The sequence below is a fragment of the Cydia strobilella genome, chromosome 3 (assembly GCF_947568885.1).
Source record: "Cydia strobilella chromosome 3, ilCydStro3.1, whole genome shotgun sequence".
NCBI classification, from domain to species: domain Eukaryota; kingdom Metazoa; phylum Arthropoda; class Insecta; order Lepidoptera; family Tortricidae; genus Cydia; species Cydia strobilella.
The window spans coordinates 2,171,077-2,188,265 of NC_086043.1; the positions used below are offsets into that span (position 1 = coordinate 2,171,077).

Sequence of the window (17,189 nt, forward strand, 5' to 3'; positions counted from 1 at the left end):
AAGATGACATCTGTCGCCGTACCCATGCTGATTGCTGTTTAAATAAAATTGCAAAATGTGTCGTTTTCAAGCAAAAGGTACATTGTCGCATGCAGGTTATTCGTATAAGGATATAAGCAATTTTCGCCCTTATAGTAAGCGACAATGTGGTACCTTTTGCTTGAAAACGTCACATATATCAAACCATTGGTTACCAAGCCGGTATTTTTTTTGCAATTTAACAATTAATATTATTACTGACAATATCCACTCTATTATGGCACTTGCACAATATGAAGAGCCTTCGTAATACAAAATTTATGACTAAATGATATGAAACAGTCACAACATCTCGTAATTATTTTGTAAGGTAAGGTAAATGTGGAAAAGACCGTCTAAATGCTCTTTCGTCGCTTTTAACTTACGTTTGTATTGTACCCATACCACAGAATAAATAATAGTACTAGGTACACAAGATTCACTCTCTAATAAAACGCGTCTATTACGACAGATATGACCGCTAGATGGCGCAAACGCGAGCAGGCGTCCGTTCCGTAGCGGTGCGCGGCAACTACTATGGCTAGACACCAAAATCGGTGTGGGCCGCATGTACTTGTAGCGACGCGACAAAATCGCGGAGTGAGCCACGCCTACTCATACCCCACTTACAGAAGGTCGGTAGAACAGGAGCGAAACTCTTCCTCTCTAACTGTGTCAGAGCGACGTATACAAATACGAGAGTTGATGCCCTATGGACGGTCTTCCCAACCAAATATTTTACATGCCGGTCTTTTCCACATTGACCGATTAATCTTAATAGATTCGAAAAAGAAAGCATGACAAAAATATATGCATCTTTAGTTTTACAATTACTTAGATATTTGAAAATTTCAAATTTGTCCATATATGTGACGCTTTCAACCAAAAGGTACCACATTGTCGGTTGTCGATAAGGTTGATTTCAAATTTGAGCCATATGGAAATAGCACCTTATTGACAACCGACAATAAGTACCCTTTTGGTTGAGAACGGCACATATTATTGAATTAGTGCTTTCCCTACTAAAGTAAAGGCCAAAGAAAGACGCAGTGATGTTATAGAAAGAGATAGTAATATAACATTATAATTTAATGAAAAACTGCTTTCCTACAAATGGAATTTTTTTTAAAGGTTGATTTGAAGATTTACAAATTGAGACTTCCATCAAAAAATATCACATTAAAAATAGGGAATATTACGCGAAACTCTGCCTAGGTGGCGCCAGCGCCACTACCACAATCTGAGGGTCTATCGCGAAACCAAAAAATCTAAATTTCATTATATGACATCTCTGTCACTCTTGCATATTCGAGCGATAAAAAGGTAGATAGCGAAATTTAGGATTCGCGTTTCCCGGTAGGTCCTCTGTAAACAAACCGCCTTGATGCATCAATATCATATTTTATTATCTCTGAAAACTTGTCAAAAACCTGTTAAAGTATAATTAACTCTATTGTTTACTAAAAAGGCTAGTGCTGCACTCTGGTGGCAGAACATTGCAGTAATATCCCCTATTAACATTTTATTTTACGACATATTTTTTTCCATTTTTATAAGTCAATCTCTCTTGCACCATACATATCTATATTTTTAATGTCTTTATTAGTAATCTTACACGGAATTGTGAAGGCGTTGCTAAGGCAGTATTTTAATATAAGCGAGAAAAATTGAAATTATTTGAAATGAACTTATTTTACAATAAAAAAGTAACTTTTACAATCTAACCTTTTGGACGCCAATGACCGATATATACGTACCGTAGGCTCAACGCCAAAGACCGATTAATCGGTCATAGACCACAGAGCAACAACCTACATGCATATGCATAAAGTTTAATTTCAGTTTTGACACTTCGGTGAAGTGGCGTCTGGATGACTGCTTTTGTGTTTGACACGGCGTCGAAAAGGTTAAATTATGATACAGGGATTTCAGTGTAATACTAGCAAAAAAATTAATAATAATAGTAATTTAAATACTTATTTTTTATTTCAGTAGCGTAACTAAAAAATACGGAGAAAAGTCACAATCCATTCATACTTTTTTAACAAGTTCATCTCATATAATTTCATTAATAACGAAATGCTTTCACAAAGATTATTATATTTCTCAAGCTTCATTCTTCAGATATAAAAACCAAGTAGTCCTTTAACCTACTAGGCAACTCATCGCATGTTTAAAGTAGGTAGCAAAAACTTTAACTCAAACAGGTCTATCCCTACTTTTCCTTGATGGGGCGCGCGGCTTGCCGCCATTGCTCATTCTTTATTCTTGCGAGGCAACGAACGCACGTAAAATCATAATTTTGTTTCAAAGTCGTTTAAAATGCCTATACGTAGTGCACTTAGTGCAGACATTATACGATTTATACGAGATGTAAGCTGTGGGATTATTCGTTTCGTATTCGTTGTGCAATATAAAATATATTTGTTATTAAAATTGTTCATCATCCTGGAGGTTAGTCGAGAACTAACACGAAGGAATAAATCATCCTGGGGGTTGGTCGTGAATCAACACGAAGGAATAAATCATCCTGGGGGTTGGTCGTGAATCAACACGAAGGAAAAAATTATCTTGGGGGTTGGTCGTGAACCAACACGATGGAAAGTTTGTTCGTACTTCGAACACCGATTGCGCCCGGGGCTTGGTCGTGAACCAACCAAAGGTTTAATTAAGATCGGACATCGCGCAACGAAACAAAGGGCCCTAAATAATCATATTGTGTTGTGTTAAAGAGACGAGGGAGGCTTTCTTTTTATTTGGTTTTAGATGGCCCAACAGAAGAAACTCAAGCAAAATTGCCGAGTGATAATAGATTCTTCAGATCCTGAAGAAAAATCAGATACTTACTTAAGTGTAACTAATTTAACTATTTTTGTAAAAAACTTACACTTTGTGATCAAATACCTTGCATTTACTTTGTACCGCGCGGGCCGTGAGTCCACGACTGGTAACTATAAACCTGGGGGGCGGCCTAGAGTCGTCACGAAGATAGAACTTGCTTGGGGTTGGCCGTGAGTCAACACGATAGCAATGCATAACACAATTTAATAAATCTATAGCGGTTCTCGATCAAAACCATGCACATTTTAAAACACCAAGTTCAAGTTTTTCTATGTGCAATAAAGAATTATCTTTTAAGTTCAAGTTCAAATATACTTTATTCATGTAGGCCTATTTATGTAATCTAAAACCTTACGGGTTTTATTTTGAAAAACATTCGAAGTCTACCCTCGAATTAAAAATATTTCTTTTAAATTTTTTTTTTACCAGCGCTCCGCGGTTCAGTTTTGATTTGTGCGTGTCAGAGACACGTCGGTCTAGCTGCCGAAATGTTCGGTACAAGACTACATTGCCTTTTAAAATAAATCCTTACATATAAAATATATTTGGATTTTTAATATCCAATTATATGTGTGACAGAATAAATTTTACTCACACCTAACCCATAGTACGGTACTTTTATCCGCCCAGAGGTTGAATTTGAATAAACACGAGACTACCTCGTAAATTTATAATTGAAACAATACAATAGTACCTATATTGTTTTTATATTACCCACATAAGTATAACTTGTCTCTAAAAGTGGGAATTGTTAAATAGGTGTACCTACATCACGTCACGTGATGTGAATCTGATCGAAATTCCTAAACTTAAGCTGGATAAAATCTCTTTTACCACAAATGAAATGTAATAAACTAAGTGGTAATACCCTGCACAATGTATATATTTTGGTGACCATTTTTGAATGTTTATATATGCATATAACCATACAAATTATCGGGATACGTACGCCAATATTGTTATGGGATACATGAAAATATAAATATATTTATAATACCGTGATCGCTTAAAGGCATAGGCGATGTCAGTATCTAAGTACCTTGTGTCTGTTTAAAAATATGATTTTACTTTTTTAAGTGATATTGAATAATTAAATAATTTGAATCATCCAATTGTAACAAAGACACCTAACTGAATTGAATTACAGGAAAATGGGTTTATTCATCATTATCTATCTAATAAACCCAATGAAACAATTTGTGAGTACTGAATATGAAAGAAAGAAAGAAAATAACTTTATTTTGCATGAAATATGGTACAAAAGGTGGTCAGACAATATTATACATAAGTAACACATATTTCACCAGCATCTGGCATGCAAAAAACTAAACTTACAACTGAAGCTAAGAAACAAACGCAAACACGTTTTACGCTTATTTCTTCATAAATACAAGTTCATGCCGAAGCCTGACAAAGTGACCATTAGAGTACCATCTAACTGAGTTAATGATAAAGCGGTTTCGGTACAATTTGGCTAAATACACACACGAATATATTTGTTCGCATCTCTCACAGATATTTAATATTTATTTTTATGGTCGTAAATAATGGGTAACTAGGTAAATACCTATTAACCTGTATCAAAACTACAAAACGATTACCTTCCGATTATCTTTTAAAGGATCACCCTCAGATTATGCACATAAAAATATAAATACATAATTAAGAAGCTAATAGAAACCGTAAAAAATTAATAAATGACGAATGCACCTATGGTTCAACTCTCATGTGTCGGTCGCGATACTCTTTCAGCCATCATCAATACGATGATACCATGCAATACGTTTTTGCCAAGTTTAAAATATATGTACCTTGATATTATAAGTTTAGTAACTGTAGTTGGTGGGGACCCACCACTTGCAATACCGTTATGTCATTAATATAGCACATTCATGACATAAGTCATGGATTAAAATATTAAGATGAATCCACTTAATATAATATTTGTTTTCTGAACTCTCAATACAACCATAGTAGCAATACAGCAAAGGCAATTTTTTATTATTATTCCGGCTTTAATGTTTACATTTTATAAATATACAACATTACGTCGCACAGTCTTTCGTTCCTTGCAGAGCGAATACTTGAATGGAGGGCATAAGTTTTTAGATTTGATGCTTAATATCTGAATTCCTGTTGATTGATATTCATTTCATTTCATTGATTGCGTGATTGATTGCTGTGCTGTCCCATTCGCGCTGCGAGAATAGAAGCCGCTACACCAATATTTGTGAAAATATGGTCAATCGCGCCTTGCGGTCAATAATAGTAATTTAAATAAAATAAAAAAGGTTCATATCATTTATATATTCTATTTAAAGGTACTCGTCACATGCAGCCATTTATAAATGTATACTAAATTAATTCCTAATGATGTTTGTTAAACGCTGATTTTACCTACTCAGGTTTAACTGGATATTATTATGCATTTTAATAGCTCGAATATATGTATATTAGGTACGTATATATAATTAAATGATAAATAAATATTCTGTTACCATTAATGGACCTTGGCCCATTCATTATATGTAATATGAGCGCAATAATAAACATTTGAGTGTGAGTAAATTACAATCTTATTTGAAAGATTACTTCGAAAGCTGAGTAGACTGCTAGTCTTATAAATTATTTTTGTTTAGAATACCTTTGGTGATGCCACACATATGACATGCTTTATGCTTAATAACTGAACAGAAAGCATAATTTATGCACGTTCATATATTTTTTAGATTTCAGGAACGTGGTGGATTTTTTAATTTGATAAAAATCAAAATATAATTCTTGTTGGGTAAATCAAAGGACTTAAAAACGACGTTAGACATGTTTCGAGCAAATACATGTTTTTTGTTAAGTTAAAGCTCGAAAACGCGCTAGGCCGCGTGAGTCTTTGTCCATTGCACGTCGTGTCACTATTCGTTGATCAGGAGCTGCTGTAAGCCGATTTGCGCGTGCACGCGCCTAATAACTGAATTTTCTCATTGTCGTCGTCTGCTCAGAGATCATCGTAAACAGGATGAGTCGTCGTGAGACAGACATCACACGGCCTACGCGTCATAAGCGTCAAGACGCGGGAAAAGACATCACAGCCACAGCGTATCCCACCCTGTATGGAGGTAACGCTGGGTTGTATCGTTAGCCTAAATTACGTCTTATCTTCGTAGATAATTACACTTAGACGAGCCTGAATCTTGTCATCAATAGTGTACTGTTCTGAGCCTTCAAAAATTCCGTATCGCGGACAAGAACTGCTAGTGAATTTTAATACATTTCACAAAAGGACATATGTCTTATGAGTTTACTCGTATTAAACTTTTTCAAATCGAATTAAACTTAATGCAAAGTTGACCACAAATTGTATGGAATCTTAGTCAATTAGGTTTTATGAAGAACAAATTAGATTTTGTTTAAATATCCTAATACGTAAAAGTATATATATATATATATATATATATATATATACAACCTGGCTATACCTAATATATGTATACCTTTTTGAACCTGCATTGCTAAACTTTCCCGTGCTTCTTAACAATACCTTATAACTCAATTGGAACAGTAAACTTGTGTATAACATACACATATGTACATGGTAGATAATAATTCCTACAAATATGTTTTCAGAAATAAATATGCTATGATAATATTGATAATGGGAAAGAATGCAGCAAAACTTTCAACTCTTAACATCTACCTGGTTTTTATATCTGAAGAATGAAGCTTGAGAAATATAATACATGATCAAACGAACTTCAAAGTGAAGTTCGATCAGTATTATATGAGTAAGCTTCATTCGAAGATATAACTACCCTCCCTCCCCTATACCCAGAAAGAAAGTTTTGCTTTAGAAAGTAAAGTCTCTAAAAATAATGAGCAATGGCGGCAAGCCGCGCGCCCCATCAAGGAAAAGTAGGGATAGACCTGTTTGAGTTAAAGTTTTTGCTACCTACTTTAAACATGCGATGAGTTGCCTAGTAGGTTAAAGGACTACTTGGTTTTTATATCTTCGAATGAAGCTTACTCATATAATACTGATCGAACTTCACTTTGAAGTTCGTTTGATCATGTATTGTCGGGGACATATTCATTTTATTTACAAAACTATGAAAATGCGCTTAAAATATGGGCCATTCCCAAACGAAATCATAGCAAATAGAGAAAAGTAGGTGACTCTAAAGCAAAACCAAGAAAACAAGAGGTGTTGACGCATCGTCTACAGGTATTTTAAATTTTTTTGGAGAAAATAATATGTGTATTGTTTAGTTATCTCTTCTATAATTGTGTCATATCAAGTAAAAGGTACCACATTGTCGCTTGTCATAGGGACTCTTGACAGGTTTTTCGTATATAAGCAATTTTCGTCCTTATGGTAAGCGACAATGTGGTACCTTTTGATTGAAAACGTCACAATTATTCCTTAATAATTTGTTTAGTTGGTTTTGCTTTAGTTTTAGATGTGTGCATAAGCGCATTGGAAATGGCGTATTCAAATAAACCTATTTCTTCTAAGTCACTATGGCTAATCATAGGAACTAACGGCGATATGAAACAATCGTTTAAATGGGTCATAGAGTAAAGCCACTTAAAATTAAAGCCTGTCCAGAATGCTACGCGGATTTAAATTGTACGAAAGGTTCGAATTCGGATTTCATACTAGTTTGATCCGGATCGCAAATCCTTATCTTCCCTAAGGCCTGATTTCCTCCTACGCTGAGGTCGGTCGCTGACGTCGGTCGGAAGAAAAATCTGCCACGGACGTCAGCGTCGCTGTGCGGGGGCCCATAGAACATTGTTGATTCAGGCGCTCGACCGACGTCAGCGACCGACGTCAGCGTAGGAGGAAATCAAGTCTAATCGACACATTTAGATGTGAGCCTAAAAATATTAGGAATAATTTTAACGGTTATACTTTCGTTAACCGTTTTGCACAGCATATAACTCAAAAATTCGTTCAGCCGGGCTAGCACATGATTGACGCGAGAGTATCTCGCCGCGACATAGACTACCCGTCCCCCGTTAATTCATACAGTTAGTAAAAGACGGGTAGTCTATCTCGCGGCGAGATACTGTCGCGCCAATAATGTGCTCGGCCTACAGGAATTCATATTTTGAGCTAAAAACAATAAAACTATGATAAATCCTTTATTCACCAATAAAATTTGTATTCGGAGCGAATAAACAATATAGAACTTAACTATAGATATACTTGACCCGCCGGGTGACGAAAATAGGCACCCCACCCATGGTTGGCACCTCTAACCTTATGTAAAGGCAGCAGAGACTTTTCTACAAAAGTAGGTACATTTCAGTGCCAATTAACGGGTAGTTTACTCTACCTACTCGTGATGTCACGAAAAAGTGAAACATGATTTGGGTTAAAATTTTAAATGTATTTTTGATTATAGAGTGTTGTGGAGTAGTTTTTATACTTTAAATGAAAAACATATTTTATTTTATTTTATGTGATGCATTGTAATTTATATCCAAATAAATATTAGTAAATACCAACATCAGGACTTTATATTATACAATATGCTCCTGAGCGGAATGAAAAATACACAAGTATTTGGCTAAATTTCACAATTCAATTAAATAATAATTAAAACATAAACATACTCGTTATTGTATTTTGACATGGGCAATACACCTAACATAAAATAAAACTTAGAAAAAAGAAAATAAATCACATTTAACAATATAAACATGTTTCAGATTAAGTAAGCGTCGAAGTAATTACTAATTAAATAATATCTCAACAACACTCGATAATCTATGCCTAATATATCCCTAATAATTCTAACGCTTTAAAAAACACCAAGCACCAAGCGAATTCGCTCGACCATGCTGCCAGCGACGTCTATGCATTAAACAAAAATCGAAGTGTTGTCAACCCTACCACAGAATAAGTAATAGTACTAATACTACCGTACAGAAAGGACACTTCCTAAAAACCCGAAGTTTGACAGCGATTCAGGGTCGAATCATGCTTTTTCCAATGTATGGCACTATCCCTTTCCACTATTTAGAGTTGTCAAAATGAAAGTCATTATCTTATCTGTGGTCGTGCACGCAAAGGGACGTCAAGTTGTGCCAACCCTAATAATTGCTCGGAGCAATACTGAGCCGAACGGAGCCGAGATTGCCCGAAAGGAGTGTCTTCCCACTGACCCTACCGTTGTTTCGCCGGCGTGTGCGGTCAACGACCCGAGGATAAACCTTACCGCAAAGACATTTAGTCAAGCTTAGAATAAATTTAAAAGTGGAAAAATTTACTGTCTCGGGTGAGACTTGAACTCACGACACTGGATCGCTAGCCCATCGCTCTGCCATCTGAGCTACCAAGACCTCATACAAGGACGGCAAATATTTCCACCATACGGGCCTTTAGGGAGGCACCCTAGCGACATCTACAGTAAGTGTTACACTTAGACATCGTACACAGACATTTCTGCTTGATACAAAATTAATTCAGACCGTTGTCATTGTAAAGTGACCATTGTCACTAAGACTGAAGGTCCACCGATGTGTTGCTGCATGGCCTGCATGTTTAGTCGATGATGGAGATCTGCGCGTACCCGACCAGGCCCTTCTCGTCCGGCGGCTCGGCGGGCGCGGCGGCGAGGCGGAACGTGGCCGTGCGCAGCGGCCCGGACTCGCCCGGGGACAGCCAGTTGTCCACTAACCTACAAATTTCAATTTAAGCATGTTATTATTTTCAGTTTAAGCATGTTATCATGGACTCGCCCAGGGACAACCAGTTGTCCACTAACATACAAATTTCAATTTAAGCATGTAATTCATTCACAAACTTACTCGATGAATATGCAGAGAACACACATTCATAAAATTTATCGTATTTTTGTGCTTAACGAGTGATTACGATTAGTAACGAAAAGCCTTTGCAAAAGGGGCATTTCAGAAAAAGGTCTAATTGGTCGGGGACATGACGTGTATGGAAACTATCTTAATAATCTGCAGGAATCTGCATTACGAGTATATACCATTGAATTTAGTTTATAATTCAAGCCATATGTGGCAGATTTTCATATAATTTCGTACGTGAATTAGAGGGAGCGGCACCTGCTTAATGGCGTGAAGCGGACTGAGTTTTAGCTTTTGATTCCGACCGGTTCCGGAGCAATACCATAGCCAGAATGCTTCCCCAGAGCGAACTCAAATCAGATATCATTCAACTCATGCTTATCATTCCGGTTTATAAATGGAGGTTCAAAATTCAAAATTGTTTATTGCATATCACATTACATATTATTAGGTGGGAGCTTATAAGTAGGTGGGTTAACATGTGACACCCTGCAAGGGCACAGCAATATACTTAGAACTAACATGCATTTAAATTAACATTGTTAATCATGTTTATCGTTTAAAAAGGTTCTTTGGTACTAGTTTCTAGGGAGCCTATAGTGAAGCTTTCGGCACTGGTGATTGGTTCACTTTTTTTGCAATAATCCTTCCCTGGAAACTTAAACCGGATATCATTGAACTTAAGTCAGGAACTTACCTTTGTAAGTGCGCCGCTACAGCGCCAGCATCTCTCTGCTCCACCAACCCGGCACCGACCAGCTCCGTAGCAATACCATCCGCAGAATCCTTCCCCGGAGCGAACTCGAACCGGATATCATTCAGCTCATTCCTATCATTTCTCATCCGGAGCACCAGGTTGATGAGGGGGGGCTCGGTGCTGGTGCCGAGGGAGCCGATGGTGAAGCTCCCGGCCGCGGCGCCGGGCTCGTCCTCGTCCTCGGAGGAGGACGAGTCGGCGCGCGCGAGCGTGTTCATGGGGCGGTCGCGGACGGCGTTCTCTTCGTCGTCGTCGTTTTCGTCGTCGCTTTCCCATACCCATTCCCCTGGAAATCGTATACCGTAAAACGGGGTGAGTAGGAGCAAAACTGACATTCAAACCTCGTTAACATTTTATTTTTACATATGCAAACTGAATGGTGTATATAATGTGTTCCGGACGTTTGTATTTTAGTTTATTTTGGGTAGTTCCATTTCATAATTTTGACGATAAACAGGAAATCCCACCTCACCCCGTAGTCCCTCGTAATTGGGGTGAGATGGGTTTCATACAACGGTGATTTGGAAGATTGTTGGATCAATTTTTTTTTATTATGAGTATTACTATAGCTCTATTTTAAATTTGAATACATTATTTTTGTAGCAGTAGTGATAGTAATTTAGTGATAATCTGATGATGTGAACAAAGTCAAAGTCAGTCTTCCGTGACCACAGCTAGTGCAACCTAGTTGAAACGTCGGAAAAAAGGTAAAATTATAAAATTTAATCGCGTTAGACCCGGTAATGACATTAATTAGATGTGAACAAAGATTCGTTGCATTCATTTTATTGGGATGTGAAAAGTTTAAGAAAAAATTGTGCTACCGAGTTTGATATCTGATGTCGAACCGATCTCACAATACGACCATTTCTCCTAAATCACATTACTTTGAAAGTTCGAGGTCGATTTTGGTTCCACACCACACGTTTCATGTAACAATCTGTATTACAAAAACAAAAATATAGTAATGATAAAGTCTACCTGTTTCCATCCGATGCAGTCGTCCCGAAGCGCCCGGTTGCCGACGCGAAGCCTTATGTGCTCTCGTCTCCATACTGGGCCCCGTCGACACCAGCGTCTGCACCAAATACTTCCTGTCTTTAGCCTTCTTAAAGAACGCATGCTTCAACAACTCCGTCGACGACGGCCGCTTCGTCGGATCCTTTTGTAAACACTCGGAAATCATTTTCCTAAACGTCTTCCCATAGGCTTTATACTGGTCCTTTTCTTCGGCTCCCGTGTCAAGAGTTGGCGGCTCGTTTTGAAGAGTTAACATTAAAACTTTCATAGGAGGATACTTATGGTACGGCGCTGTGCCGGTAGCCATTTCTATAGCGGTTATTCCAAATGACCATATGTCTGCTTTGAAGTCGTAGCCGTGGTTTTGCTCCATGACTTCTGGTGCCATCCAGCATGGGGTGCCTACGAAAGTGTGGCGGACTTTCTGTCGAGACAAATCCCGACCTGTAGCAAGCCAAGCTGATACTCCGAAGTCGGCTATCTGTACCGCACCATCGTCACCTAGAAGTATATTCCCCGCTTTGATGTCTCGGTGGATCTGTCCGTTCTGATGGAAATATTCAAGGCCACGTAGAACTTCTTTAAGAACGGTCGCTATTGTTGCTTCATCGAAAACCCCGTGGCGGCAATTCGTCGCTCGGACTTTATGCTTTATTATATCGAGGAGCGAACCGCCTTCTAAAAGCCGTAGAACTAACCAAAGCTCCTCACGAACGACAAATGATGTGTAATATGTTACTACATTCTCGTGGTTACACGAGGACATAGCTTGGATTTCTTTTAAAAGCTCATCCATGGAAGTATTCCATTTGTCGAGGTTAATCCGCTTGATGGCACATTTCTCGTTTCTAGGTTTACACAAGGCCGCATGAACCACAGCCGTCGCACCAACACCAATTACTTCTAACAACTCATAGTTTTCTTGGCTATTAGGCCAAGCGCTCGCCATTTTGAATACTAAAGAGTTTACGTATAATACAAGTTATGCTACAGGGATGATTCGATCGCCCATATCTATATGGTTGTCAAGTTTGCAGTTTTTTATGATGAACTGCTTAGTGGTGCTTGCTTCGAAACGATGTATTATTTGACAGTTTTCTCTTATTTCTCTCACTGTCTTGTCTTTCTGTATGATTTGACCATCATTTAAGTAGTCTACATTTGATGGATAGAGCTCGTCACCTAAAAAAAATTTGGATTATACAGCTGCTTTCAATGACTGAAGAGTTTGAATATTGTATCAATATGTACCAATTTTAGCTTTATTTTATCAATTGTTGGAAATAGGAAAGAGTATTAAACGCCTAGGAACCATTTTCTTGAACTAGAATTTGTTAAAAAAAGATTTATTTAGTTCAAACTTTTATTCCATTCTAGTTCGAAATAAGATTAGATTTTTTTCCTTTTAAAAGGAGTTTTGGACTTAGAGGGATATATTATATTTATACCTGGTAACAAATGTAGCTGGCCATCGCTAGCCTGAAGGATCACGGGGTAAAGCAGGGCATTCCCCTCTGAACTTCGTTTCGCCGCGAACCGTATGAGTTTTTCGCAGTCCGGGGCGAGACGTAGGCGGTTCAACTCGTAGCTCTGTGGTGGGAAGAGTACCAGTTCGTTCTTGTGGTACTTTGCTAGGATATCGTCAGGGCTGGCCCACTGGAAAATAAAGAATTCAATCAGTCATTTATGCATGCAATGACCTTCTAAGTTACAAGAGAAACTAGGCTTTTTAAGGTTCCGTAACAAAAAGGTACAAAAGGAATCCTTATGGTGCGACTCTGTGTCTGGTTAAATGTGTACCTGTCTCCTTCAAAAAACTTAAAATGAATATGAAAGAAAGTAAGTAAATATCTAGAGATTTAAAGAGCACGAGAGAACTGCATATAAAGAACGCTAAATGCAAACTGAATTAAACTCTAGAGTTGACATCCAAATATGTACCGCCAGATGTACCTCCTCCAGACGTAATGATTTCACGGAATTTCTGTTGTTTTTGGGAAGCAGCCCGTTATAATTCCCCTAATAACGTCACAAATCATGAAGATTTTAACGGAAGAATTATATCAATTATATGAGTCAAATGTTGATGTTGAGTGAATCGCCCACTGAGGACAAAATGAAAAGTAGGACGAGTTTTGTCCATATAATTTCCTGCATCGCTTTTCGCGGACACAATCTCTACGAGTCATACACTCGTTTTTTTTTATAAAAAGGGACCTTATTGTCGATGGCGCTTAGCCGCTTACGCCATTATAAAAGATGCTCCGATGCGGCATTGTATTTATAATGCCGCGCGACGCTGTGCGGCGTAACGCCATCGACGATAAGGTCCCTTTTCATAGAAAATGCCCCATTTAAACTTTCACGATTTCTACAAATTATTAATTATAAAACGGGACTTTATCGCGTATTTATCGCCGTGGTTTCGCAGTCTTCTCCGAGACCACGGGGACAACGCCTTTCTCGAAACGTCGGAGGTAAATATCAACACTTAAATACGATTAAGTCCCGTTATACAATTTAATAATCTACGAGCCATAGATAAAATCCGGCCCAGTGCGTGTCGGACCATGCATAGCGGAGGGACTGTCCATCCGTCTATCGTATGTCACAGCCATTTTACTCAAAAACTAAAAGCTAATTTAAATGGAATATGGTACATAGGTGTATTTTGTGAGCCGCTAGTTAAAGTTAAAATTACATAATTTACAAATAACCAATTTCAGTGCACATACAAATTGGTACCTGCACATGCACCACTTCGTTGCTCGACTCCAAATCCTCAGGGCGTTCGTCTAAACTAGTGACGAAGAAGGCAGTGTCGAACCTCTTCGCGAAGTGTACCGGAGTCAGCCAGTTGCTCCAGTAGTGTAGGGACCAGATGTCAGGGTAACAGCCGAGTGTCTTACAAAGGGTTAGGAGCTCCTCGGGGTTTTTGCTTATCTGGGAATGTTTAAAATATGGGAATGTTAAATTATTCATTTATAAAACACACACAAATTTTAAATGCATCCCATCCCTTACTAGTTTTTAAACATTATTTTGATGATTTACATGGTTGCACTTAAACTATCGTGAGACATATTTCAAAATATTTATCAGTACGGTTTTTACTCACTATTATTTTTAGTCGCTTTTGGCGACATGTTTCGGATTCCCAAAGAATAAGCGACTAAAAATAATAGTGAGTAAAAACCGTACTGATAAATATTTACATGGTTTCTTAATGATTTATACTGATAAACGTAGTTCCAGGTACTTAGGTACGAAATATAATTTAATATTTAGGCTTGATTTCCTCCTACGCTGACATCGGTCGCTGACGTCGGTCGAGCGTACTGTCGGAAGAAAAATCTGCCGCGGACATCAGCGTCGCTGTGCGGGGGCAGCAACGCTGACGTCCACGGCAGATTTTTCTTCTGACAGTACGCTCGACCGACGTCAGCGACCGACTTCAGCGTAGGCGGAAATCAGGCCTTAGCAATTGAAAGCCTTGCTAAGATTTGTGGAGCTGGGGTGGTAAGAGTAGCGCTTTCCCGAAAAATAGGCAATAGGCACAATGGTTGTTGGTTTGTGGAAAATGCCGAGTAAAACTAAAACTAAGGACATATCATTACATATCCTACCTTGCTCTGCCAATGCTTAACATCAAGACCTGGCAGGACACTAGCTGAGAGGCTGCTCCTGTCTTTCTGATGTTCTGTACTGGCCAGGAGAAGGCCTAGCTCTTCAAACGTCTCCCGGATTGCAGTTATCCGCAATGCAATGTGTCTACAACAATAAAAATATGTGTGTGTGAAGGAAAACATCGTGAGGAAACCGGAATAATCCCAACAAGGCCTAGTTTCCGCTCTGGGTTGAAAGGTCAGATGGCAGTCGCTCTCGTAAAAACTAGTGCCTACGCCCATTCTTGGGATTGGTTGCCAAGCGGACCCCAGGCTCCCAAGAGCCGTGGCAAAAAAAATGCCGGGACAACGTGAGGAAGATGATGAGTCTGGTTGCTGATCAGTACCTATAAATTCTAATTTCTTTGGTACAAAATTGAGGCTGAAAACATGACCAACATTAGAAGCCAGGGGTACACAGAACATTTTTTAAGGTTACTGAAAATGTTACAAAAAAATGTTAATGTTTGCTGTGACATCAAATTGATTGGACTCAATACAAGTATGCTTAATTGTGATGTTATGATCACCGGTGCATGGTACTTATGGCAATGGCCAAATTTTAAAGTTTAAATTTAAAAAGCATACTACACGTACACTACATAAGTGCACAAAATGCAACGTGGTAGAATATAGGCTTGAGTTGGTCATGAACTAAGAACTGTTAAGAATGAAATCCCGTGAAGGACCGAAAGGAACTAAATCTTTCTGCGCGCTCTTAATTGGTCTTTAGGTCCTTTAGTTCAGTGGGATTGGAGAGCGCATGACTGAGTGAAACGGTAAATGGATGGAACGAAATGGTTGACACTGTCCCTGGCACGAGTGTGAAAGAGATGAATGAACGACGTGACACTCCTAAGCCCGTAAAATATGTAGGAAAATCAAATATTTTTATCATATTTGATTTTTTTGTATTGTGTTAAGGTGTTTTAATGTTTAATATCAACAAATCGTATCGTACAAGTTAAATTGTATTCAGTTACAAAATATTGGAAAAAATCCAATGAAAAACCTATTCCTATTCATTCCCGGCTCTCAACAACCGAACTGAACTAAAGGAACTAAAAGACCGAACTAGTTCGTTTGACCGATTGACCAAGAGCGGAGCGCTCTCTGTAGTGACCGAGCAGGTACAAGCCTAGTAGAATATCATCCTTAAAAAAACATACAAAACTTACCTCATTAGTATATACTTGTATACACAAAGGCTGTAAATATGTAAGTAATTTGTTTAATCATACTCTCAGATTGCATTGTGATTTAGCCAATAGGAGGTTCGGTATATTTTCTTAGGCACAGAATACATACAGATAATTGCGAAACCAAATATACCTAGATAAAAAAGTAGTTATAAAGGATTAGCTGTTTTAACAGTCCTTGAATTGCATTAATACTTCATTATCATCTGTAAAGTCCTACACTTTACTTTAAAGCAATGTTTACATTACCTTTTGACAGGGTTATCACGTAATATCGGTGTGACGGGAGCCCCGGGGCCGTGGAACGCCTCAAAGTGCCTCTGGCCGAAGCCGAAACTCCTAAACAACTTCAACCACTCGTCACTCGCGTCCGAGATCTCAGTAACACCCCCGGGGAACACCACGCTGTTTGCGAACGATGCGCTCGCCGTACGTGTCTGGAACAGTATGTCGTAGTTTACACCCTCACGCGGAACCATCACAGCCTTCTTACTGAGCACTATTAACGTCGCAGCGTCACGCCAACTGGTTCTAATGACATTATTCATAATAAGCACCCAATACTGCGCCGAAAACTTGGTAAATAACCAGTCTACAAGGTCTCATTATCTGTTACGTAGCAGTTGGCTTTCGGTACTTACCTACACAAATAGTACGTCAGCCTAACTAAAATTCTTATCATTAGTTTGTTTCTAAGATGGCATAGCGTAGAGACCAATACAAAAATAGCATACAATTGACATTCACTCACATTTTTATAATTCCAGAAACTTTTTATTTGTTTTATTCCACTTGCAAGAATCCCGTACTGGGTCCCGTATATAAATTGAAATAGACATGGAGAATTAGTTTTTAACGTAACGTAATACG

At 38.3% G+C, this 17,189-nt stretch overlaps 2 protein-coding genes and 1 non-coding gene across 3 annotated transcripts; all 3 read right to left on the minus strand.

The window, feature by feature from the left end:
- Positions 1-9,125: 9,125 nt before the first annotated feature.
- Positions 9,126-12,404, minus strand: LOC134755654 (STE20/SPS1-related proline-alanine-rich protein kinase). Its single transcript, XM_063692184.1, has 3 exons — positions 11,417-12,404; positions 10,376-10,721; positions 9,126-9,539 (listed from the first exon to the last, which is right to left on the minus strand). The coding sequence occupies exons 1-3, from the start codon at positions 12,402-12,404 to the stop codon at positions 9,404-9,406; spliced, it is 1,470 nt and encodes a 489-aa protein (XP_063548254.1). The 3' UTR covers positions 9,126-9,403.
- On the minus strand, positions 9,130-9,201 carry Trnaa-agc (transfer RNA alanine (anticodon AGC)). Its single transcript has one exon. It is a non-coding gene; the product is annotated as a tRNA-Ala (tRNA).
- Positions 12,405-12,437: 33 nt separating the features above from the next.
- LOC134755670 (acyl-coenzyme A diphosphatase NUDT19-like) lies at positions 12,438-16,938 on the minus strand. The gene is made up of 5 exons (XM_063692208.1): positions 16,569-16,938; positions 15,082-15,226; positions 14,201-14,398; positions 12,904-13,111; positions 12,438-12,637 (listed from the first exon to the last, which is right to left on the minus strand). The coding sequence occupies exons 1-5, from the start codon at positions 16,865-16,867 to the stop codon at positions 12,438-12,440; spliced, it is 1,050 nt and encodes a 349-aa protein (XP_063548278.1). The 5' UTR covers positions 16,868-16,938.
- Positions 16,939-17,189: the final 251 nt, after the last annotated feature.

Coding starts and splice junctions, on each gene's coding strand:
- LOC134755670 (XM_063692208.1), bottom strand. CDS start 16,867: ATGAATAATGTCATTAGAACCAGTTGGCGTGACGCTGCGACGTTAATA. Junction 15,227..16,568: donor CGTGATAACCCTGTCAAAAG/GTAATGTAAACA, acceptor TTATTGTTGTAG/ACACATTGCATTGCGGATAA. Junction 12,638..12,903: donor CCAGCTACATTTGTTACCAG/GTATAAATATAA, acceptor AATTTTTTTTAG/GTGACGAGCTCTATCCATCA.
- LOC134755654 (XM_063692184.1), bottom strand. CDS start 12,404: ATGGCGAGCGCTTGGCCTAATAGCCAAGAAAACTATGAGTTGTTAGAA. Junction 10,722..11,416: donor ACTGCATCGGATGGAAACAG/GTAGACTTTATC, acceptor TACGATTTCCAG/GGGAATGGGTATGGGAAAGC. Junction 9,540..10,375: donor GTAGCGGCGCACTTACAAAG/GTAAGTTCCTGA, acceptor TGAAATTTGTAG/GTTAGTGGACAACTGGCTGT.